General features: G+C 39.8%; 1 protein-coding gene across 1 annotated transcript; it reads right to left on the minus strand.

Annotated features, from left to right (window-relative positions):
* Positions 1-27582, minus strand: LOC121378142 (leucine-rich repeat-containing protein 74B-like). The gene is made up of 11 exons (XM_041506247.1): positions 27436-27582; positions 26744-26933; positions 25522-25703; positions 22205-22312; positions 21581-21674; positions 20937-20986; positions 20712-20793; positions 19264-19349; positions 18548-18742; positions 14080-14175; positions 1-915 (listed from the first exon to the last, which is right to left on the minus strand). The coding sequence occupies exons 1-11, from the start codon at positions 27466-27468 to the stop codon at positions 502-504; spliced, it is 1530 nt and encodes a 509-aa protein (XP_041362181.1). The 5' UTR covers positions 27469-27582; the 3' UTR covers positions 1-501.
* Between the last annotated feature and the right edge of the window lie 20 nt (positions 27583-27602).

A 27602-nucleotide genomic window follows, 5' to 3' on the forward strand; every position in this document is an offset into this window, starting at 1 on the left:
GTGGCGACAGCGGGTTTCCTCTCAAAATCTGTGTGGTCCTTAACCATATGTCTGACGCCATATAACCGAAAATAAAATGTGTTGAGTGCGTCGTTAAATAAAACATTTCTTTCTTTCTTTCAAGACAATAAGAGAGGGCATATTCCCATAACGCATTACAATCTTACTAAATGCGTAGGTCTACTGCGTGTAAAATATGGAAAGGAGAATGAATGTCAGATGATAACAGCAATTGGTGGGGCCAGTTACCTAAATTGCCTTTCAACTAAGAGGGAGGGGGGCAATACATAATGTCCAGGGTTGAGGGGAAGGGCCGTCTCCCCCACCCCTCCTCCCTGTTTCATCGTTTCTGACGCTGATGACTTGTAATGCTTACAAAATTAAATTCTGATACGATTAAATATATCGTATTAAAGTTCATCTTTTGTTACATTGTTAAAGTTATTTTTCGGAACGTCAAACTTTCTGCTAAGTGTTATCATAATATTGTCTGAATGCTTTTTAGTCTGGATCAGAATCAGTCGTTTTCTCAGTAGTAGTCTCGATTTCATCAACTACTTGGTCATCCTCGTTATCATTAGCACTTTTCGGAGTCTCGAGGTCGTTTATGTCTACTTCCGCCTCGTTTTCGTCTTCATTTTTCGTTACGTCATCACCATCATCATCACCACCATCATCACCACCACCATCATTATCATCATCGGCACCAACGTCGTCACCATCGGCACCAACGTCGTCACCATCGGCATCATTGTCTACAGCAACATCGTTTTTCTCAGTGTCCGCTGATTGGGGTGGCGGCACGGTGTCAACGTCTTTGGGCGTGTGGACCACTATGTCGTGGATCACTCTGAAAGGCCGAATCTCCTGAATCTCTTTCACAATAGTCTGGAATTCGCAGAAGACACTCGTGTGCTGACGACCAAAAAATAAAACAGAAGAGGTAAATATATTTATGGTGATAAGTAAGGGAACAAATAGGTAGTAGGCCTAGCAGCAAATAATGGAGCAGCTACATCCAAAACCATCATCCATTATAGAAGGAAGGAAATGTTTTATTTAACGACGCACTCAACATTTTATTTACGGTTATATGGCGTCGGACATATGATGAAGGACCACACGGATATTGAGAGAGGAAACCCGCTGTCGTCACTTCATGGGCTACTTTTTTCGATTAGCAGCAAGGGATTTCTACGTGCACCATCCCATAAACAGGATAGCACACACCATGGCCTTTGATGTACCAGTCGTGGTGCACTGACTGGAGCGAGAAATAGCCCGATGGGCCCATTTACGAGGATCGATCCCAAACCGACCGCGCATCAAGCGAGCGCTTTACCACTGGACTACGTCTCGCCTCCCCATCCATTATAAGTAAAGTTTGTTTTATTTAACACGCCACTAGAGCACATGGATTTTTATCTTATCATCGGCTATTGGACGTCAAACATATGGTCATTTTGACACTGTTTTTAAGAGGAAACCCGCTGTCGCCACATAGGCTACTCTTTTTTCGACAGGCAGCAAGGGATCTTTTATTTGCGCTTCCCACAGGCAGGATAGCACAAACCATGGCCTTTGTTGAACCAGTTATGGATCACTGATCGGTGCAAGTGGTTTACACATACCCATTAAGCCTTGCGGAGCACTCACTCAAGGTTTGGAGTCGGTATCTGGATTAAAAATCCCATGCCTCGACTGGGATCCGAACCCAGTACCTACCAGCCTGTAGTCCGATGGCTTAACCACTGCGCCACCGAGGCCGGTTACCATCCATTATAGTGTCAGGCAGCTAACCACGTTACTGACCTAGTGCAGGGCGCATATTAAGTCAATACTTTTCTTAATGTACAGGCCGAGTTGCTTCCTTCTATTTAGCCAATTTAAAATGGCGGGGAAATGTTTTATGTTGTTGGAAGATTTATTTTATTAATAATGATGCAAGTACTTCAATCGGGATTTAGTGTGTACGGTATGTTATACATTTTTGGTTTGTGTGTCCATTTGTTGCACTATTTCGGTTGTGAAACTGTTGAAACATGGTGTCAAAAGTGTTGAATACCAGCTATATAGAGAAAGAAAGAAGTGTTTTATTTAACGACGCACTCAACACATTTTATTTACGGTTATATGGCGTCAGACATATGGTTAAGGACCACACATATTTTTTTAGAGGAAACCCGCTGTTGCTACATAGGCTACTCTTTTACGACATGCAGCAAGGGATCTTTTATTTGCGCTTCCCACAGGCAGGATAGCACAAACCATGGCCTTTGTTGAAGCAGTTATCAATCACTGGTCAGTACAAGTGGTTTACACCTACCCATTGAGCCTTGCGGAGCACTCACTCACGGTTTGGAGTCGGTATCTGGATTAAAAATGCCATGCCTCGACAGGGATCCGAACCCAGTACCTACCAGCCTGTAGACCGATGGCCTGCCACGACGCCACCGAGGCCGGTAGCTATATAGAGCGTAATGTAACAATATCCGGACGTAGAAAGAACCACACATTATACGTCCCTTCGGACTATTTACTGACCATGAACCCCATAGTAGTTGACATTCAATCCCACATTATTCCTTTTTATACGAATACGATTATGTTGATTTGCAAAGTTTGTTTTTATTTAACAATACCACTGGAGTACAGTGATTCATTAATCATCCACTACTTTATAACAAACATTTGTTAATTCGTACCGTGAGAACATCTAAATCGGAACGACTTTAGTCTTATACGACAAGTCGTGCCGGAATAGTAGCAAGGGATCTTTTTTAAGCACTGTGTCACAGACAAGATAGCACATACCACGGCCTTTGATATATCAGTCGTGGTGTATTTTTAAAAATGTGTAATTTATTGAAATTTATTAATGTTTTGATGTCCCTAGAATGCCAAGAAATTTACGTGAACGTGCTATCGGAATGCTAGATGCTGGTTATCTCGAGTACTCTGACCGTAAGAGATCGGACATAAGGCTGGTAGGTACTGGGTTCGCAGCTTGGTATGGGCATCAGGTATATCGATGGAAAGAAATAAGAGAAAAATCAAAACCTTCATCTATAGATCGTTTTAGGAAGCTAACCATGTTATTAACATTCAACCCCATGTAAGTGACACTCTATCGCACATTATATATTTTTTTTTTACAGATATAACTATGGTAGCAATGAATTAATTTTGATCTAAAATGCCATAAATGTATTCTCCTCTTTCCATCAGTATATAGGTATACCCTCTCCATAAACAGACAATGCCAATGGACAATATTGCCAAATATTTCCTGCCATGATTAGCCAAAGCGCACTGCTTAGATTACGAGGAATCTTGTTGCCAAATCCCATGGAAGTATTTTACGCATTTGGGTCAGCTTAGTGTATTCTGATCATAAAACGCGGTGGTAGAGCGCTTGGTTGAGGTGCGATTGGTCGGGTGATCGATTGCCCCACGACTCTAGAATATCAAACGTTATGGTATGTACTGTCCTACCTAAGTGACAGAAAATAAAAGATCCCTGCTTTTCTATAGGAGTGGCAGATATGACGGCAGGGGTGCCCCCCCCCCCCTCCTCTCTTTTCTCTCTCTCTCTCTCTCTCTCTCTCTCTCTCTCTCTCTCTCTCTCGATATCTTTTTCTCTCTTCCTCCCACTCTCTCTCTCTCTCTCTCTCTCTCTCTCTCTCTCTCTCTCTCTCTCTCTCTCTCTCTCTCGATCTCTTTTTCTCTCTTCCTCCCTCTCTCTCTCTCTCTCTCTCTCTCTCTCTCTCTCTCTCTCTCTCTCTCTCTCTCTCTCTCTCTCTCTCTCTCTTCTATATATTATATATATATATATATATATATATATATATATATATATATATATATATATATATATATATATATATATATATATATATATTTTTCTCTCTTTTGTCTTTCTTATATATATATATATATATCCAAATATCTATACTTATGTTTCACCTTAAATAGTCATAATTTAAAACATCCTGAGGCATCTTTAAACAAAGATTCCCTCCCTATCTTTTGTCACGTACACTCAAAATCAAAGCATTTGTTTCGTTCTTTCTTCTGGGTTTTTCTCTTTTGTCTTTCTTAGTTTTTTTAAATCGGCACCTGGTGGATTATCTTGTCTACATATCCACCAGGCAAATTAGAAGACCCTTGTGGCACCTATCACCAGTGTAAAAATATGGACTTGGTAATAAGATGATATCACTTTTTTTTTAAATACCATTTTCAATATGCTAATAATTTGACAGTTTTATTGTTGTTTCTAACATCTGATATCATCACACTTTCGCACGCCATTAAAACGGTACATGTATAATATATTCATTTAGTTTGATTGTTCTGTCTTGCGGCGGTTTAAATCTACTAAACTAGTCTTGAGAGTGGCAGGAATGACGTATAGTCTTGTGGAGTGGCAGTCCTCCTGCATGTGGAGTAGGAAGGACGTATAGACCTGGGGAGTGTCCATCCTCCTGCAGGCGGAGTAGCAAGGACGTACCGTCCTGGGAGTGGCAGTCTTCCTACAGGCGGAGTAGAAAGGACGTATAGTCTTGGGGAGTGGCAGTCTTCCTGCAGGCGGAGTAGAAAGGACGTATTGTCTTGGGGAGTGGCAGTCTTCCTGCAGGCGGAGTAGCAAAGACGTACCGTCCTGGGAGTGGCAGTCTTCCTGCAGGCGGAGTAGAAAGGACGTATAGTCTGGGAGTGGCAGTCCTCTTGCAGGCGGAGTAGCAAGGATGTATAGTGTTGGGGAGTGTCCATCCTCCTGCAGGCGGAGTAGCAAGGACGTACCGTCCTGGGAGTGGCAGTCTTCCTGCAGGCGGAGTAGGAAGGACGTATAGTCCTGGGGAGAGGCAGTCCTGCTATAGATGAAGCACGTCTTTACTTAATATTTTTCATATTTGTTTAAGCTATTTACTTACTAGTTTTAACCCGTAAAAAAATGGACACTAAGTTTAGTTAATTTACAAACCTGTAACTGAGTTGGATAAAGTTACAATGGAGTTGAAGACGAGTCTGTGACATTAAAACAGGAAATATCCTTAAAAATAGACTAGAACTCGAATCAATAAACCGCAACTTCTCAGGCGCACGTGCGTTTTTAAAAATGCATTTATTTTGTTTTTGGTATTAGAAACACCAGGATGACCAGAAACACTTCTACTATACGAAAATGGATAATCTAAACAATAAAATATAAGTACTGTTTGATTTCAGTTAACATAAACGGCTCTAATAGTGAACAATATGCTGCAGTGTTTAAAAACTAGGGTATGCCCCTTTAAGGACGTATGACCTAGTCAAAACGATACGTTTGTTTAGTGTGGTAACGGTTTCGTCGTTGAGAATTAGTTATTTTCAGTTCTGACCTTGAAGCTTCATAACTGTAATCAGAACTTATGTTTTTACGGTGAAAAGGGTGTGTTTTGGGGAATGAAAAATAAAATCAGGCCAAAGTGTAGGTGGTCGTCGGCAAGTCGTCTCTATTGGTCTCCAATGATTGTAATACACAGACACGCATACTATACATGTAGGTAAACACGCACACGTAAAACACACACACACACATACATACATACATACATACACACGCACGCACACATACACACACACGCACAGACACACATAAATACGCACATACACACAGACACACACATACATACGCACATACACATACACACACGTGCGCGCGCACACACACACAAACGCACACACACGTGCGCAAACACACATACACATAAACATACACGCACAAATACACACACATAAACATACACGCACAAATACACACACGCATACACACAAGACCTTTGTTTTGTTTAACGACACCACTGGAACACATTGATTTATTAATCATCGGCTATTCGATGTCAAACTTTTGTTCATTCTGACACGTAGTCATCATAGGAAACCCTCTACATTTTACCTAATGTAGCAAGGGATCTTTTATATGCATCACCCCACAGACACCGGCCTCGGTGGCGTCGTGGTAGGCCATCGGTCTACAGGCTGGTAGGTATTGGGTTCGGATCCCAGTCGAGGCATGGGATTTTTAATCCAGATACCGACTCCAAACCCTCAGTGAGTGATCCGCAAGGCTCAATGGGTAGGTGTAAACCACTTGCACCGACCAGTGATCCATAACTGGTTCAGCAAAGGCCATGGTTTGTGCTATCCTGCCTGTGGGAAGCGCAAATAAAAGATCCCTTGCTGCTAATCGTAAGATTAGCCCATGTAGTGGCGACAGCGGGTTTCCTCTCAAAATCTGTGTGGTCCTTAACCATATGTCTGACGCCATATAACCGTAAATAAAATGTGTTGAGTGCGTCGTTAAATAAAACATTTCTTTCTTTCACCCCACAGACAGGATAGCACATAAACCGGTCGTTGCTAGACCAGTCGTGCTCTGGCTAGAAAGAGAAATAGCCCATTGGGCCCACTAACGGGGATCGATCCCAGATCGACCGCGCATCAAGCGAACGCTTTACCACTAAGATACGTCCCACCCTCCCCAACATACAAACACAACCTTAGCACAAACACATAAACACACATACAAACACACACACACACACACACACACGCACACACACATGCATACATACATACATAAATATGTACACACATACATACACATAAATATGTACACACACATACATACATACATACATACATACATACATATATGTACGTGTGTGTGTGCGTGCGTGCATGCGCGCGCGCGCGTGTGTGTGTGTGTGTGTGTGTGTGTGTGTATGTGTGTGTGTGTATGATGTTTATTGACAAGCACACAGAACACTCACATACGTATAGGCGATTACTGTGACAAGAACTCCGTACTTACCCTAAGATCTAGCATTTCTATAGGACAATTCTCCGCTCGCTGGATGGCCGTAATCAGTGTACTTACCCTAAGATCTAGCACTTCTATAGGACAATTCTCCGCTCGCTGGATGGCCGTAATCAGTGTACTTACCCTAAGATCTAGCACTTCTATGGGACAATTCTCCGCTCGCTGGATGGCCGTGATCAGTGTACTTACTCTAAGATCTAGCATTTCTATGGGACAATTCTCCGCTCGTTGGATGGCCTTGATCAGTGTACTTACTCTAAGATCTAGCACTTCTATGGGACAATTCTCCGCTCGCTGGATGGCCTTGATCAGTGTACTTACTCTAAGATCTAGCACTTCTATAAGACAAGTCTTACCCTAAGATCTAGCACTTCTATAGGACAATTCTCCGCTCGCTGGATGGCCGTGATCAGTGTACTTACTCTAAGATCTAGCACTTCTATGGGACAATTCTCCGCTCGTTGGATGGCCTTGATCAGTGTACTTACTCTAAGATCTAGCACTTCTATGGGACAATTCTCCGCTCGTTGGATGGCCGTGATCAGTGTACTTACTCTAAGATCTAGCACTTCTATAGGACAGGTCTTACCCTAAGATCTAGCACTTCTATAGGACAATTCTCCGCTCGCTGGATGGCCGTGATCAGTGTACTTACTCTAAGATCTAGCACTTCTATAGGACAGGTCTTACCCTAAGATCTAGCACTTCTATAGGACAATTCTCCGCTCGCTGGATGGCCGTGATCAGTGTACTTACTCTAAGATCTAGCACTTCTATGGGACAATTCTCCGCTCGCTGGATGGCCGTGATCAGTGTACTTACCCTAAGATCTAGCACTTCTATAGGATAATTCTCCGCTCGCTGGATGGCCGTGATCAGTGTACTTACCCTAAGATCTAGCACTTCTATAGGACAAGTCTTACCCTAAGATCTAGCACTTCTATAGGACAATTCTCCGCTCGCTGGATGGCCGTGATCAGTGTACTTACTCTAAGATCTAGCACTTCTATGGGACAATTCTCCGCTCGCTGGATGGCCGTGATCAGTGTACTTACTCTAAGATCTAGCACTTCTATAGGACAAGTCTTACCCTAAGATCTAGCATTTCTATAGGACAATTCTCCGCTCGCTGGATGGCCGTGATCAGTGTACTTACTCTAAGATCTAGCACTTCTATGGGACAATTCTCCGCTCGCTGGATGGCCGTGATCAGTGTACTTACTCTAAGATCTAGCACGTCTATAGGACAAGTCTTACCCTAAGATCTAGCACTTCTATAGGACAATTCTCCGCTCGCTGGATGGCCGTGATCAGTGTACTTACCCTAAGATCTAGCACTTCTATAGGACAATTCTCCGCTCGCTGGATGGCCGTGATCAGTGTACTTACCCTAAGATCTAGCACTTCTATAGGACAATTCTCCGCTCGCTGGATGGCCGTGATCATTGTACTTACTCTAAGATATAGCACTTCTATGGGACAATTCTCCGCTCGCTGGATGGCCGTGATCAGTGTACTTATCCTAAGATCTAGCACTTCTATAGGACAATTCTCCGCTCGCTGGATGGCCGTGATCAGTGTACTTACCCTAAGATCTAGCACTCCTATAGGACAAGTCTTACCCTAAGATCTAGCACTTCTATAGGACAATTCTCCGCTCGCTGGATGGCCGTGATCAGTGTACTTACTCTAAGATCTAGCACTGCTATGGGACAATTCTCCGCTCGCTGGATGGCCGTGATCAGTGTACTTATTCTAAGATCTAGCACTTCTATAGGACAATTCTCCACTCGCTGGATGGCCGTGATCAGTGTACTTACTCTAAGATCTAGCACTTCTATGGGACAATTCTCCGCTCGCTGGATGGCCGTGATTAGTGTACTTACTCTAAGATCTAGCACTTCTATAGGACAAGTCTTACCCTAAGATCTAGCACTTCTATAGGACAAGTCTTACCCTAAGATCTAGCACTTCTATAGGACAATTCTTCGCTCGCTGGATGGCCGTGATCAGTGTACTTACTCTAAGATCTAGCACTTCTATAGGACAATTCTCCGCTCGCTGGATGGCCGTGATCAGTGTACTTACTCTAAGATCTAGCACTTCTATGGGACAATTCTCCGCTCGCTGGATGGCCGTGATCAGTGTACTTACTCTAAGATCTAGCACTTCTATAGGACAGGTCTTACCCTAAGATCTAGCACTTCTATAAGACAAGTCTTACCCTAAGATCTAGCACTTCTATAGGACAATTCTCCGCTCGCTGGATGGCCGTGATCAGTGTACTTACTCTAAGATCTAGCACTTCTATGGGACAATTCTCCGCTCGTTGGATGGCCTTGATCAGTGTACTTACTCTAAGATCTAGCACTTCTATGGGACAATTCTCCGCTCGTTGGATGGCCGTGATCAGTTTACTTACTCTAAGATCTAGCACTTCTATAGGACAGGTCTTACCCTAAGATCTAGCACTTCTATAGGACAATTCTCCGCTCGCTGGATGGCCGTGATCAGTGTACTTACTCTAAGATCTAGCACTTCTATAGGACAAGTCTTACCCTAAGATCTAGCACTTCTATAGGACAATTCTCCGCTCGCTGGATGGCCGTGATCAGTGTACTTACTCTAAGATCTAGCACTTCTATGGGACAATTCTCCGCTCGCTGGATGGCCGTGATCAGTGTACTTACTCTAAGATCTAGCACTTCTATAGGACAAGTCTTACCCTAAGATCTAGCATTTCTATAGGACAATTCTCCGCTCGCTGGATGGCCGTGATCAGTGTACTTACTCTAAGATCTAGCACTTCTATGGGACAATTCTCCGCTCGCTGGATGGCCGTGATCAGTGTACTTACTCTAAGATCTAGCACGTCTATAGGACAAGTCTTACCCTAAGATCTAGCACTTCTATAGGACAATTCTCCGCTCGCTGGATGGCCGTGATCAGTGTACTTACCCTAAGATCTAGCACTTCTATAGGACAATTCTCCGCTCGCTGGATGTCCGTGATCAGTGTACTTACCCTAAGATCTAGCACTTCTATAGGACAATTCTCCGCTCGCTGGATGGCCGTGATCAGTGTACTTACCCTAAGATCTAGCACTTCTATAGGACAATTCTCCGCTCGCTGGATGGCCGTGATCATTGTACTTACTCTAAGATATAGCACTTCTATGGGACAATTCTCCGCTCGCTGGATGGCCGTGATCAGTGTACTTATACTAAGATCTAGCACTTCTATAGGACAATTCTCCGCTCGCTGGATGGCCGTGATCAGTGTACTTACCCTAAGATCTAGCACTCCTATAGGACAAGTCTTACCCTAAGATCTAGCACTTCTATAGGACAATTCTCCGCTCGCTGGATGGCCGTGATCAGTGTACTTACTCTAAGATCTAGCACTGCTATGGGACAATTCTCCGCTCGCTGGATGGCCGTGATCAGTGTACTTATTCTAAGATCTAGCACTTCTATAGGACAATTCTCCACTCGCTGGATGGCCGTGATCAGTGTACTTACTCTAAGATCTAGCACTTCTATGGGACAATTCTCCGCTCGCTGGATGGCCGTGATTAGTGTACTTACTCTAAGATCTAGCACTTCTATAGGACAAGTCTTACCCTAAGATCTAGCACTTCTATAGGACAAGTCTTACCCTAAGATCTAGCACTTCTATAGGACAATTCTCCGCTCGCTGGATGGCCGTGATCAGTGTACTTACTCTAAGATCTAGCACTTCTATAGGACAATTCTCCGCTCGCTGGATGGCCGTGATCAGTGTACTTACTCTAAGATCTAGCACTTCTATGGGACAATTCTCCGCTCGCTGGATGGCCGTGATCAGTGTACTTACTCTAAGATCTAGCACTTATATGGGACAATTCTCCGCTCGCTGGATGGCCGTGATCAGTGTACTTACCCTAAGATCTAGCATTTCTATAGGACAATTCTCCGCTCGCTGGATGGCCGTGATCAGTGTACTTATTCTAAGATCTAGCACTTCTATAGGACATTTCTCCGCTCGCTGGATGGCCGTGATCAGTGTACTTACTCTAAGATCTAGCACTTCTATAGGACAGGTCTTACCCTAAGATCTAGCACTTCTATAGGACAATTCTCCGCTCGCTGGATGGCCGTGATCAGTGTACTTACTCTAAGATCTAGCACTTCTATGGGACAATTCTCCGCTCGCTGGATGGCCGTGATCAGTGTACTTACCCTAAGATCTAGCACTTCTATAGGACAAGTCTTACCCTAAGATCTAGCACTTCTATAGGACAATTCTCCGCTCGCTGGATGGCCGTGATCATTGTACTTACTCTAAGATCTAGCACTTCTATGGGACAATTCTCCGCTCGCTGGATGGCCGTGATCAGTGTACTTATCCTAAGATCTAGCACTTCTATAGGACAATTCTCCGCTCGCTGGATGGCCGTGATCAGTGTACTTACCCTAAGATCTAGCACTCCTATAGGACAAGTCTTACCCTAAGATCTAGCACTTCTATAGGACAATTCTCCGCTCGCTGGATGGCCGTGATCAGTGTACTTACTCTAAGATCTAGCACTGCTATGGGACAATTCTCCGCTCGCTGGATGGCCGTGATCAGTGTACTTATTCTAAGATCTAGCACTTCTATAGGACAATTCTCCACTCGCTGGATGGCCGTGATCAGTGTACTTACTCTAAGATCTAGCACTTCTATGGGACAATTCTCCGCTCGCTGGATGGCCGTGATTAGTGTACTTACTCTAAGATCTAGCACTTCTATAGGACAAGTCTTACCCTAAGATCTAGCACTTCTATAGGACAAGTCTTACCCTAAGATCTAGCACTTCTATAGGACAATTCTCCGCTCGCTGGATGGCCGTGATCAGTGTACTTACTCTAAGATCTAGCACTTCTATAGGACAATTCTCCGCTCGCTGGATGGCCGTGATCAGTGTACTTACTCTAAGATCTAGCACTTCTATGGGACAATTCTCCGCTCGCTGGATGGCCGTGATCAGTGTACTTACTCTAAGATCTAGCACTTCTATGGGACAATTCTCCGCTCGCTGGATGGCCGTGATCAGTGTACTTACCCTAAGATCTAGCACTTCTATAGGATAATTCTCCGCTCGCTGGATGGCCGTGATCAGTGTACTTACCCTAAGATCTAGCACTTCTATAGGACAAGTCTTACCCTAAGATCTAGCACTTCTATAGGACAATTCTCCGCTCGCTGGATGGCCGTGATCAGTGTACTTACTCTAAGATCTAGCACTTCTATGGGACAATTCTCCGCTCGCTGAATGGCCGTGATCAGTGTACTTACTCTAAGATCTAGCACTTCTATAGGACAAGTCTTACCCTAAGATCTAGCATTTCTATAGGACAATTCTCCGCTCGCTGGATGGCCGTGATCAGTGTACTTACTCTAAGATCTAGCACTTCTATGGGACAATTCTCCGCTCGCTGGATGGCCGTGATCAGTGTACTTACTCTAAGATCTAGCACTTCTATAGGACAAGTCTTACCCTAAGATCTAGCACTTCTATAGGACAATTCTCCGCTCGCTGGATGTCCGTGATCAGTGTACTTACCCTAAGATCTAGCACTTCTATAGGACAATTCTCCGCTCGCTGGATGGCCGTGATCAGTGTACTTACCCTAAGATCTAGCACTTCTATAGGACAATTCTCCGCTCGCTGGATGGCCGTGATCATTGTACTTACTCTAAGATCTAGCACTTCTATGGGACAATTCTCCGCTCGCTGGATGGCCGTGATCAGTGTACTTATCCTAAGATCTAGCACTTCTATAGGACAATTCTCCGCTCGCTGGATGGCCGTGATCAGTGTACTTACCCTAAGATCTAGCACTCCTATAGGACAAGTCTTACCCTAAGATCTAGCACTTCTATAGGACAATTCTCCGCTCGCTGGATGGCCGTGATCAGTGTACTTACTCTAAGATCTAGCACTGCTATGGGACAATTCTCCGCTCGCTGGATGGCCGTGATCAGTGTACTTATTCTAAGATCTAGCACTTCTATAGGACAATTCTCCACTCGCTGGTTGGCCGTGATCAGTGTACTTACTCTAAGATCTAGCACTTCTATGGGACAATTCTCCGCTCGCTGGATGGCCGTGATTAGTGTACTTACTCTAAGATCTAGCACTTCTATAGGACAAGTCTTACCCTAAGATCTAGCACTTCTATAGGACAAGTCTTACCCTAAGATCTAGCACTTCTATAGGACAATTCTCCGCTCGCTGGATGGCCGTGATCAGTGTACTTACTCTAAGATCTAGCACTTCTATAGGACAATTCTCCGCTCGCTGGATGGCCGTGATCAGTGTACTTACTCTAAGATCTAGCACTTCTATGGGACAATTCTCCGCTCGCTGGATGGCCGTGATCAGTGTACTTACTCTAAGATCTAGCACTTATATGGGACAATTCTCCGCTCGCTGGATGGCCGTGATCAGTGTACTTACCCTAAGATCTAGCATTTCTATAGGACAATTCTCCGCTCGCTGGATGGCCGTGATCAGTGTACTTATTCTAAGATCTAGCACTTCTATAGGACAATTCTCCGCTCGCTGGATGGCCGTGATCAGTGTACTTACCCTAAGATCTAGCATTTCTATAGGACAATTCTCCGCTCGCTGGATGGCCGTGATCAGTGTACTTACCCTAAGATCTAGCATTTCTATAGGACAATTCTCCGCTTGCTGGATGGCCGTGATCAGTGTACTTACCCTAAGATCTAGCATTTCTATAGGACAATTCTCCGCTCGCTGGATGGCCGTGATCAGTGTACTTATTCTAAGATCTAGCATTTCTATAGGACAATTCTCCGCTCGCTGGATGGCCGTGATCAGTGTACTTATTCTAAGATCTAGCACTTCTATGGGACAATTCTCCGCTCGCTGGATGGCCGTGATCAGTGTACTTACCCTAAGATCTAGCATTTCTATGGGACAATTCTCCGCTCGCTGGATGGCCGTGATCAGTGTACTTATTCTAAGATCTAGCACTTCTATGGGACAATTCTCCGCTCGCTGGATGGCCGTGATCAGTGTACTTACTCTAAGATCTAGCACTTCTATAGAACAAGTCTTACCCTATGATCTAGCACTTCTATAGGACAATTCTCCGCTCGCTGGATGGCCGTGGTCAGTGTACTTACCCTAAGATCTAGCACTTCTATAGGACAAGTCTTACCCTAAGATCTAGCACTTCTATAGGACAATTCTCCGCTCGCTGGATGGCCGTGATCAATTTGAGAGAACCCACTGCTGTCAGGAGATTGTTGCCGAGCTGTAACATTAAAAACTAATCAAATAACGAATAGAAAGACGTCTACAGTATCTTAAATAATGAATACATCAATATTTAACGATACCCCGGAACACATCTACAGCATCTTAAATAATGAATACATCAATATTTAATGATACCTTGGGTATTGGGTGTCAAACAAAGGTAAAATAATGCATGAATTGATGATCAATATCAATACAAAATTTGAAAACACAGCGTAAAGAGCTGTGCAAGGTATAAATATCACAAGTACTTTAAAATTTCGAGTATATGAATATCTCAAGTAAATATATTAAAATTTTGAGTAAAAATCAACATCTGTTTCAAATTTCAAAATAAGTTCAGGGTGGAATCGAAATGATTCTATCACATTTTGTCTACCAAATATATGACCGATGCGAGCATGACAAGCTTATTTCGATCTCCCTGCACCGCCTGTAGGAAGACTGCCACTCTCACAGGACTGGTTTGACAGAAGAAGCTTGTTCGCAACCGCACCGTTTCAATTAGCCCGATTACTCTGACAGGAAAAAACGCGTTAGAAAATATGTATTTAACCGGAACATTATTGAAAGGAGGGTGTGCTGTCGTATTTCATCATGTAGTGTGTGTATTAGTGATTAATAAGTGAATTTTGTTTTGTCAGGGAGCTGGAAAATTATCGATGTAAAGATATTTAACGTCAAATATAGGATTGTTGTTGTATTAGAGCGGGAATCTTTGACTACCGTCTGGTAGACAGCAATTGCGCAGAATTGATATAGATTGGTCTCTGACGGTAATGGTGTTGATAACTATCCAAGTGTCCATCTAGCCCTCTTACCGCCAGAGTAGGCTACTCGGGCTACGTTCCAGTCATCTTGCCAAGTTGAAACGCTATATTGGTTAATACGATGTTTAAACAGTATCTCAAAGAGATTGCCCTGAGTTCGCAGCCTTTGTAAGATGTTTTCCACTAACATAGCCTTTTTGTCCACTAAAATTACATATTGAATACATTTTCTTGTTTAGAATACTCAGTGTACATATATCCAGCGTGTTTACGGCCGTGTGCTGATAGCTGCAGCAGTCATTGTTCATTTTACTTCTTAATATATAATTATTTTTTCGTACGTACGAAATTATTGAAATGTAAAATCCGGTTTGAGCTACTACAAACATTAGGACGACAACAAACACCTTGTTTCTACAGATACGGATATTCCAAACAGAAACATATCTTTAATGTGTAATTTAGGACGACAACAAACACCTTGTTTCTGCAGATACGGATATTCTAAACAGAAACATATCTTTAATGTGTAATTTAGGACGACAACAAACACCTTGTTTCTACAGATACGGATATTCTAAACAGAAACATATCTTTAATGTGTAATTTAGGACGACAAACAAACACCTTGTTTCTACAGATACGGATATTCTAAACAGAAACATATCTTTAATGTGTAATTTAGGACGACAACAAACACCTTGTTTCTACAGATACGGATATTCTAAACAGAAACATATCTTTAATGTGTAATTTAGGACGACAAACAAACACCTTGTTTCTACAGATACAGATATTCTAAACAGAAACATATCTTTAATGTGTAATTTAGGACGACAAACAAACACCTTGTTTCTACAGATACGGATATTCTAAACAGAAACATATCTTTAATGTGTAATTTAGGACGACAAACAAACACCTTGTTTCTACAGATACGGATATTCTAAACAGAAACATATCTTTAATGTGTAATTTAGGACGACAACAAACACCTTGTTTCTACAGATACGGATATTCTAAACAGAAACATATCTTTAATGTGTAATTTAGGACGACAACAAACACCTTGTTTCTACAGATACGGATATTCTAAACAGAAACATATCTTTAATGTGTAATTTAGGACGACAAACAAACACCTTGTTTCTACAGATACGGATATTCTAAACAGAAACATATCTTTAATGTGTAATTTAGGACGACAACAAACACCTTGTTTCTACAGATACGGATATTCTAAACAGAAACATATCTTTAATGTGTAATTTAGGACGACAACAAACACCTTGTTTCTACAGATACGGATATTCTAAACAGAAACATATCTTTAATGTGTAATTTAGGACGACAAACAAACACCTTGTTTCTACAGATACGGATATTCTAAACAGAAACATATCTTTAATGTGTAATTTAGGACGACAACAAACACCTTGTTTCTACAGATACGGATATTCTAAACAGAAACATATCTTTAATGTGTAATTTTAGTCATCCTAAAGGATCTGGGGGCGGGACCTAGCTCAGTGGTATAGCGCTCGCCTGATGCGCGATCGATCTAGGATCGATTCCCGTCGGTGGGCCCATTGCGTTATTTCTCGTTTCAGCCAGTGTTCCAGAACTGGTGTAACAAAGACCGTAGTATGTACAATCCTGTCAGTGGGATCCCTTGCTGCTAATTTTAAAAAAAAGTAGCAGCGGGTTTCTTCTCTCAGTATCCGTGTGGTCCTTAACCATATATCTGACGCCATATAACCATACATATGCTGAGTGCTTTGTTGAATAAAACAGTTCCTTCCAAAAAGGATCTGTTAAGTCGTAAACATGTTACAGTGGAGGCAAACTCAGGACAGTCCCTTTAAAATAGAGTAGCTATTTCAGGGAAACAAATGTTCTGTATGTCTATGGAGAACGGCTTACTGTATTGTTTTAATGTTGTCGCCTTTCCATCATTTAGCATTTTATACGTGAAAAAATAAAGAGTCAAACAAAAGGTGGGTTGGTACATTTATAGATCCTCAATGGCCACCAGGTGGCGCTGCTGAAATGGGTTCATATTTGAAAATGCTTGTAATGCGTCACGATATGAAAGCTACGTTTCATGCTTTTAACTATAAAACTTTTAAAATGTGTTAGCTGCCGCAACTAGATTCATACTTCACCGCCGACTCTTGTTGTCGAGTAGTTGACTCGCCCAGTTCTGCTTCTGTTCAAAACTAACCCTGATTTTTCAGTGAAGTCAGTGTAGTTTTAACACAGTTCATATTAAATGTTGGTGCACGTTCGTTCAACGCTTTTTCGTTTACCTAATTAAATGCCGCATAATGTCGGCAATCATAGTATGAATTGACCTTAAAGGGACATTCCTGAGTGTGCTGCAAAGGGACATTCCTGAGTGTGCTGCAATGTTTAAAGGGACATTCCTGAGTGTGCTGCAATGTTTAAAGGGACATTCCTGAGTGTGCTGCAATGTTTAAGATGTTATCGACTAATAGAGACTTTTTAACGATTGTATTTACATATCAAATATATTTTTCTGCATAAAATAGTAGCGTCTGTATATTAAACGTGTTTCTGATCGTTCTAATATTTGTATTAGCTTAAATTTCATTTTATTTCATAAAATAAAATAAAAATTATGTAAGTTTAATCGTAGAAATATTTTATTAGTCGGAAACATTTTACAATGCAGTAAACTCAGGAATGTTCCTTTAAAGAGTGACTGCAACCTAAACCCTCATCCACAGTGTCAGGAAATTAACCGTGGTGCTTACATCAAAGCTCGCATTACTGACTTTCAATGCCGATTACATCTTTGTACTTTATACAAACACTATGCCGCTAATAGTAACTGAAATATGGTCTACAATGCTAAGAGTTCCCTTATTTCTTTCCCTCGGTATATTTGAGTGATTTTTTTTTCTTTATTCTCCACTAGATGTAACCCGCATTACGCGTGGAAAAGTTTAAATATGGTGTGGTTTTCTTACAATGGGTTTTCCCAAAAAAACTAAATATGACAGCCGAGTACATAGCCAGCCCTCATTAACCGAGACTATATACACGACCACCGTATATATAGCCACTTCTGTGTTTAAATAACAAAGATGGCTACCTCCATTACGGTTGTATTAACAGAATTCATCTTTGTACTCAATATGTAACACAATGTGTGTACGGCAGTCGACTGACCAGAGTGCAAAATCATCGGCATCGGGTAAGTACAAAGAAGGCGGTCGACAGTTCGAATCAAAAGGGGAGAAGCGGTCAGAACGATGGGAAACTGTTACAACAGCCTTGCGTGTTATATTATAGATTTACGTTATGGCCAAACTCATCGAGTAGATACAAAGAAGGCTGTCAACAGTACACATCAAAAGAGGACAAAAGGTCAGAATGATGGGAAACTGTTAAAACGGTCTTACTACGTATTGTATTATAGATTTACGTTATGGCCAAACTCATCGAGTAGATACAAAGAAGGCTGTCAACAGTATACATCAAAAGAGGACAAAAGGTCAGAATGATGGGAAACTGTTACAACGGTCTTACTACGTATTGTATTATAGATTTACGTTATGGCCAAACTCTTACCTTCAGGACGGAGAGTGTTTCGTTGTTTTTGAAACCCGCCGCAAGGTGAACGACGTCCATGTCGGAGATGCGGTTGTGAGACATGTCGAGCTCTCTGAGGGAACTGTTGTTGGCGAGGGCGTCGCCCATACACTCAGTCCCCTCCGTGGCGCAGCCGTTGAAGCTAACGTTCAGTCGCTTCAGACCAATGTTTTCCTGATTAATATTGAAGTTAAAAGTGAGTTTTGTTTAACGACATCACTAGAGCACATTGATTTTTTAATCACCGGCGCCCACGCATGTCCACGCACGCCTACGCATACAACGGGGAGAGAGAGAGACATACAGACAGACAGTCAGACAGTCAGACAGAGAGGCAGACAGACAGATAGAGACAGACAGACAGACAAACAGAGAGACAGACACAGATAGAGAGAGAGAGAGAGGGGGGGGGGGGTGAGGGAGAGAGAGATTCACTCAGTTATACGCATACATGCATATTCACAAACAGACATTCATTAACAAACCCATATATATATTATACACATAAAAACACGTACGTGTATATAAATGCATAGTATATCACATCAAGACGAATTAATTAAAGAAATATTGCAAATACATATATTAGCGAAACTTGTTGTGTTACTTATTTTGATGTGTATATACCATCAAGCCAAATGAATGAAAGAAACATTGCAAATACACATGTAACCGAAACTTGTTGGATTGCTTACTTTGATTCCAGAACACAAACTTCTGATGCTTTTCATCCTCATGTGGTTCCAGCTGAGATCTAAACTTTCAAGGGTCTCGTTTATTCCTTACCAAAGATAAAAACAGATGCATGTAAAGTATATCAATCTATTCTATTTTATTACAATAGTATTGGGAGTTTAACTTGTTCAAACATGTTATATATATAATATAACGGAGTAACTCGGTAATGATCGTTCTTCCGAAACATTAAAAGAAAGAAATGTTTTATTTAACGACGCACTCAACACATTTTATTTACGGTTATATGGCGTCAGACATATGGTTAAGGACCACACAGATTTTGAGAGGAAACCCGCTGTCGCCACTACATAGGCTACTCTTTCCGATTAGCAGCAAGGGATCTTTTCCCACAGGCAGGATAGCACAAACCATGGCCTTTGTTGAACCAGTTATGGATCACTGGTCGGTGTAAGTGGTTTACACCTACCCATTGAGCCTTGCGGAGCACTCACTCAGGGTCTGGAGTCGGTATCTGGATTAAAAATCCCATGCCTCGACTGGGATCCGAACCCAGTACCTACCAGCCTGTAGACCGATGGCCTAACCACGACGCCACTGAGGCCGGTTCCCGAAACATTAAGTTATGTGTTTAATTGGCATTTAGTTTTAATTTTCAATAATTCAGGTTTTACATTCTACATTAGGAACATTTATGAATACACACACATGCTCAAGATATGTAAAAAAAAACAAAAAAACCCCAACTATTTCTTAATTTTGTATTGTTAGTAGCAGTAATAATAAATCCTGCAATTAGTCAGTAAATGTAAAGGTTCTATGTTTTTTTCTATATTTCCCGCTCTAACCGGTGCCCAATGGCGGGTATGTTAATGGATATGGTTTAGGTTGTCCTGTTTGAGGTCCCTTTCTGCTAATGACAAAATGTAGCGGGTTTCCTCTGAAACACGCCCTGAAGTTCCTGTTATACAGAGAATAATACGAGTTGTTTTAAAATGTATTTAACGAATGAAAGTGAGTTTGATATGTTTCTAAACAAGGAGTTATAAGATAAATAGTATCTAACGGACACGAATGTATTATTGTATTTCTTACATATCCTCAAAAACCAGGTTTTAAGCAACGTTTTTTCCCTAAAAAGTATTTATAGCCTTTTCACTTATAGCTAACTTATGCGTCACGGACAAATGATTGTCAGGTTAACTATACGTCACAGTGTAATCGATTTCGATCGTGCTTTTTTTCATTGGATGTATAGCATTGGTGACCTGGTCATCACCTAGGAGCAGCCAGTCGTATGTCTTGAATAGTTAACACATGTGCATGTGTAAACAAGTGTGTGTTATCAAAAATAACAAACGATGTTCTCACCAATGAGAAAAAGAAATTACAAGGTGAAGGATTGGTTTCGCATGTGTTAATAACAAAAGAATAACAAAAACGTTACCAAGAGCTTCTCCAAAGGTCGAGCCACAGATTTCTCCAAATTCATTTTCAGCCAAGCACAGTTCTAGAAGGTAACAATTTTCCTGAAACGAATGTTTTCAAAACGAAATATATTATTTTGCATTAGTAATAAAACATTTATTATTGAAATGATTTTACACTATATTGAAATAAGTCCACTTTATTTTATTCCAAGCATCGTGTATATATATTTAAAAATTCTTACTTTCAAAACGTCGCCGAATATTTCTGCATCAGCGTCTCGAAAACCATTTCCTGTAGTAAACCAAACTACATTATTATGTATGTATTGTATTCTGTGATATAATAGAAACTGAGCAGGATAATATCATACAGAAAGTACGATATACATATCTAGAGAATATTACACGAGTGGCCATTAAATAACATTGATATTAGAACAAGTTGTTTCAAAATATGTATTTCTTTTACAACGGGTTTATTTTTATGTTATATTATATATAAAATAGTATCTAATGGACACGAGTGTGGTATTCCATTTCTTCCATATCGTTTAACACGTTTAAAAGAAATTGAATCATAGTCCCGTTATGTTTGTGTTCATTACAGGGACGGTTTGCCATTGACCTCAAGGTCATCATCACGGAGCAGCCAACAGTATTACTGTGTTCTTTCAAATCATTGTGAAATATAGTATATAATTATACAATTTCAAAAGCCTAATACTTAATAGTATTTTCATAAACGTTGTTTCGATAATGATGAGGAAATACCCACCTTCAAATAGTTTGTATAGTAACAATACCATTAAAAGCATTGTTTTAACATTTGCAATATAATCATATCATTCAGCATAGTCATGTAAATTGTTCTATACTTATGATGTACCTGACAAATCTATTTTTCGTATGAAGCGATTTTTCATCAGAAGTGTTGCTACCATTTTTGCTCCTTGGCTTCCAAGATTGTTTCTGGCGAGATTCTGAAAAACACAATAATTATAACATATCCATGCCAAAAAGACATTAATGGTACTTTAACCATCATAGTATTTGCAGCTTTTAACATCTGTACTAGTATATGTATCTATTTGTGGGATTTTTTTAAAGGGTTTTTTTCTTCTTCTTTTTTTTTTGGGGGGGGGGGGGGGGGGGTGAGGGGATTTTTGCTTTGGTGTTGAGGTTTTTATATAATTTGGATCCAGTTTTATGTAGGGTGGGATAGGTGGGATTTCCGGGGAGGGGGGGGGGGGGGTTGTAGGCTTTTGTTTTTTGTATTGGGGATTTATTTTTCTAGGAGTTTTTAAGGACAGGAGGTCCTAAAGCATAATTCTGATAAATAAATATTATGATTTTTTTTTAAACATCTCGATGACAGACATACAAACGAGTGCAGTAAACGGATATAATAATAAAAGGTTAATATTGTGTTTATTTATTGATGAAAACTGGACGGAGATGAAGTCAAATTATCTAACTATTTTATCAACTATGAAACTGTTTTACAACTTACCAGGTTAGACAAACAGATGTTGTCGTTTAACATCTCCACCAAACTGCCTAAACCAACAGGTCCAATAAAATTTCCTTCTAAGTCCAAATAAGTTAAAGTGGAATCCAGCTAAAACAAAAACAACAACTGCATCATCCATAGACGACAAAGAAAGAACACAAACCTATAGCACGTGGTTTTAGATGATTGTCTTATAAAACGTAATCATTTTATAACAAATTAAATTGATAGGTGTTTATAATATACGTCATTTTGTATATAATGAGTACATGTTTCTTCTTGGGTGTTTTCTATTTTGTTTTCTTTCTTTTTTATTTTGTTGTTTGTAGTCTCCTTTTATTCTTTTGTCTGGAATATTTTACAGATTTTTATGCATCTAAGTTAATGTAGACCAGTTCACTTATTTAGGTTTAACTTTTAATTATAACTGTAAGTTTATACTCCTGCTATTAAAATCATCACAGATCAAGGACGGAAGCCATTTATGCACTTAAAAGAAATACTAACTATTTAATGTTGAATTTAAGGACTTCTTTATCTCTCCCCAGCGCGTGCTGTAACCTCACCGTGGTGCAGGGGTGTAACATTCTCTTTTGAGAATGGCCAATACAGCACAAAATTGAAATTTTGAGTAAAAGTCAGTATCTGTGATATTTGTATTTTTGCACAGTTCTTTACACTGTTTTTATTTAAATCTTGAATTCTTAAATTGATGTTGATTGTCACTTTATTTGTTTACATTACCATAGTTTGACACCCAATAGCCGATGTATTTTTCGTGATGGGGTGTCGTTAAACATTCATTCATTATTTAACTCTGTTTAATACGTACATTTAAGTATTTTGTATTATTGTTGTGAAATATGGGGATACTATAAAGCTAATTCAATAAAAAAAAAGTTACATTTAGATTTTTGTGTGAATATTTTAAAAGTTAAAGGCTCTACAACCAATATTCTGGTATATTTTGAACTAGGTAGTTATCCCCTGTCCTATGTACGCAGGTATTGTATGTATTGCTTAATACATATAATTGTATATTGCATACTGCCTATGAGGAACTCGGTTTTAAACGTGAAAAGGATAATAATTGGGCAACTCATATCAAACAATTATTGTGCTCCTTAGGATTTTATTATTTGTGCTTAAACCAGGATTCACTAGCAAATGCTAACTTCTATTTACCCATGTTATGGCAGAGAATTATAGATCAGTGCAAGCAAAATCGTACAGGCATATTACAAACATCAACTAAATGTTCTTATCTTTATCAATTGTTATTAAAGGATTTGACTGAGCTATTGAAGTTGGGCGTTATAATAATATTGATAGACGTGACAGAGTTTGCGTATTTTGTCAACTTGGAGAGCTTGAATATGAGTTTCATTGTGTATGATGTTGTCCATTTTTTAATGATTTAAGAGCTTTATGTATTTAAAGTTATTATAGGGTCCATCCATCTATGTTCAAATTATTACAGTTGCTAAGTACAAATACTATTAAAGATTTGTGTAATTTAGGTAAATATCTATTGAAGGTTTCAATAAAGAATTGTATCAGAATTGTATCAAGTTCAAGGTGCTTTCAGTAGATTTTTTTTTTTTTTTTTTTTTTTTGGGGGGGGGGGGGGGGGAGTACGTTTTATATTTTATTGTGTTGGTAACAGTCATCGTACTGAATTTGAAACCAGTAAGTTAATAAACTGGGTGTTTACTTATTCCAGTCAGAGCTCTGAGGTCGGTGTATCAAATCTGAACTGAACTGAACTGAACTTTATTTACACTCAGGCCGTAGTCTACGGCATATGAGGATATATATACATACAGCAGTCAATATAATTGTAACAAAATGGTGGGTGTACATAAATGTACATAAATACAATAAATACATATTAATAAATACAAAAAAATACACAGAATATCAGCTAGAGGATTTGAAAGTATTCATAATTAGATTACAAAATATAGAAAGTTTTCTAAGGACACCAGCTTTCTTAGAGTTGAATAATTTATAAAATTTATATATATTTGGTTTACACTAACAGAAAGATGGTAAGTAACGCTTTCTTTCATTGTTAAAAAACAAACATGTAAATATATAATGAAACTCATCTCCGATATCGTAATTATTCTATTTTGTAGTGGTACATTTTTCCATCTGCCCGTTTCAATTGGAAGATTATGGTTTGATAATCTGAAGCGTAATAATGGACACCAATGTTTTCTCTCTATAATTGTGATGTATGTCTCAAATTCAACAGTATTTTTAAATAATTTATAATTTGAAGCTTTGGATGAGTTATCAATATAAGTATACCATGATTGTAAGTATTGATCCGTAAGCTTTTTTGTATTGATATACGTTTTCAACATGGAAGCACTAGTAATAGCATTGCATTGTGATAACCATATATATGTACAACCAATATCATCTAAAACAGATTTAACATACATAATCCATTTGTCATTATAAAAGTTATTATTAACATCATTCAGTAATAATGTGTACACCAATAATGACAACTTGGACTGTTTTCCAGTAATTAGTCGATACCAGAAAATTATCATTCTTATTTTTACGGTAATATATACCGGGTAACGTCCAAGTTCTCCATATAATATATACAATGGTGTAGATTTTCTTACAGGTAATAACAATTTTATAAACTGATTACATAATTTTTCAGTTAATGACAAATTTTCAAAACCCCATATTTCGCTGCCATATAATAGGACTGGTAAAACCATGCAGTCAAATAATTTTAGTTGGCACTAGATAGAAATATTATGACATCTGCCTTGTCGTAGAATAAAAAACATAGCCTTTTGTGCTTGTGCATATAACATGTTTCTTGCCTTAGTAAATCTATTCGATTTGTGAAATATAATACCAAGATCTTTATAACTTTCTACGTTATCAAGCTTTGGTTTTCCAAGGTAAAACACCGTGGTGTGTGTTATTCTGTCTTTTGGGAAACTGCAGATAAAAGACACTTGTTTTGCTAATCGAAAGGAGAAATTTACATGGTTGAAACTGTTTTTCTGTTCACTCCCCTACAGGGTGTATACTACCAGATCAAATCCCATAGACGACAATAGCTAAATATGTGGCTAAAACTCCTACCTGCAGCGTATCACCCCTCATACTTAAAGTGAATCAGAAACAAATTGGGGGACAAGCTGCTCATTTCAGAGATAACGGATAGCGTCTATGACTACTTTAGTTCCTCTCAAAATGTTAGTACCATGATGGATAATTCGTGAAACAAGTATTACTTTTTTTTGAAAACTTTTAAGAGACCTTTTGACATTTCTTACCATTAATGGTATAGCCAAGGCTTTTGCCCCATTTGCTCCCATTGAGTAGTGTTTTAGCACCAGTTCCGATGTCGTCGGTTCGCGGACGAAGGCGCCAATAGGAGTGACATTTAGTTTTTGACACTCTCTGGTGTATAGTCTCTTCTTGATGGAGTCAAGGTCGGGTTTCTCATGAGGATCCACTGTAGGAAAACACAATTTGTCCCACGTCATAAACAATATATAAATGGCAGATACAGGAGAGGATAAATGGGGTGCGCATATTAATAGCCACGTTATTAACGTAATCTAGAAATGTGCTGGTATGTTCGCTACCTTCCAACAGATTTGTCTCAATTACAGTTGTTTATCACTAACTGTTCAGTTTGAAACAGTAAAACATTTTTTATCTATCTGTTCTTGCATTCAAGATGTTACTTTGGACACTAAAATCTATGTTTTCTGTCGATTATATTTATAAGTTACACTAATTAAATCGATTCACTCACTAATTCGTTCCTTCTCACACCCATTCACTCCATTCATTCATTCATTCATTCATCCATTTATATATTCATTCATTCTATCTTTCATTCACTAATTTATATATTCCCTCACTCACTAACTCATTCATATTAACTTATTCATTTTGTCATTCATTATTTCATTGATTCATTCATACAGTAATTGCTGGGAAGGAAGAAAATGTTTTATTTAATGACGCACTCAACACATTTCATTTACGGTTATACGGCGTCAGACATATGGTTAAGGACCACACAGATATTGAGAGAGGAAACCCGCTGTCGCCACTTCGTGGGCTACTCTTTTCGATTAGCAGCAAGGGATCTTTTATATGCACCATCCCACAGACAGGATAACACATACCACGGCCTTTGATATACCAGTCGTGGTGCACTGGCTGGAGCGAGACATTAACTGCTGGAGGTTGGGGTGGGGTGGGACGTAGCCCAGAGTTAAAGCTCTCGCCTGGTTCACGGTCGGTCTTGATGTATATAAAAGATCCTTTGCTACTAATGGAAAAATATAGCGGGTTTCCTCTCGAAGACTATATGTCAAAATTACCCAAATATCTGACGTCCAATAGCCGATGACTAGTAAATCAATGTAATTTAGTGGTGTCGTTAAACAAAACAAACTTTAAACTTTTCACTCAGTATGTTATCCACGACTGTGTAAGGTGATACCCCTGTCATCAACGTCGTCGTCGTCGTCGTCTTACCCAAGTCTTCATTCTCGTAGGTGTCGTTAAATGACAGGTGTGAGTCCACGGACGGTTTCCTCTCCACTGGAGTCACAAACAGTTCCTCCGTCTGCGCACCTGTCTGCTCACCTGTCTGCTCACCCCTCGCGAGGCGACTCACGGTCTTTTTCCCGCTCTCTCCACTCGGCGTCCGTACACCGTACACCTGCTGGAAGGTAGATTAAATAAATAAATAAATAAATAAAATTTTAAAAAATAATAATAATAAAATTAAATAGCTAAATAAAATATAAATAGATAAATTTATGGATGGATGGATGGGGATAGATGTATGGATAGACTAGAGTGGGTGAGTGGTTGGTTGTGTGGCGGTGGTGGGTGAATGAATGAATGAATGAATGAATGAATGAATGAATGAATGAATTATTAAATATCATTACAGTCGTTCACAAATATTAACATTTTACGAGGGTATAAACCATACGGAAGGGCGAGGGTGTGTGGATAATTCCAGCATATCGAAGTTGATAAAAATATCCTTTTGTACTGCTAAATATTTCTGTTTATGTATACAATATACATGTATGCATACGTTTTTTAGGAGGAAACGGATTACCGTCAAAAGAAGAAGATACGCTTAAATATGTGTACGCTTATGATTTTTTTTTTACATAATTGTGAACGGTAAAAACATCATTAATTTGTCTTACCATATTGGCAGATAAAATTCTTTTGCATTCCATCTGGGTGGCACTCAAGTAACAATATATGTGAATCAGTACAGCGTTCGGCAGTAACCACTTGAATTAAAATCATAGGTACTGACTTTTAGTTCAACTTCAAAAGAATGTCGTTTGATACCCTTCATGTATACTGA

Source organism: Gigantopelta aegis, chromosome 2 (genome assembly GCF_016097555.1).
Source record: "Gigantopelta aegis isolate Gae_Host chromosome 2, Gae_host_genome, whole genome shotgun sequence".
Taxonomy (NCBI): Eukaryota; Metazoa; Mollusca; class Gastropoda; order Neomphalida; family Peltospiridae; genus Gigantopelta; species Gigantopelta aegis.

What these genes read in the sequence shown, in the direction of transcription:
- LOC121378142 (XM_041506247.1), bottom strand. Translation starts at nt 27,468, where the DNA reads ATGGAATGCAAAAGAATTTTATCTGCCAATATG. An exon ending in ACGAAAAATAGATTTGTCAG is followed by an intron (nt 20,987 to 21,580) that starts GTACATCATAAG and finishes GGTTTACTACAG; the next exon opens with GAAATGGTTTTCGAGACGCT. An exon ending in TAGAAGTGCTAGATCTTAGG is followed by an intron (nt 916 to 14,079) that starts GTAAGACTTGTC and finishes TTTGGTCGTCAG; the next exon opens with CACACGAGTGTCTTCTGCGA.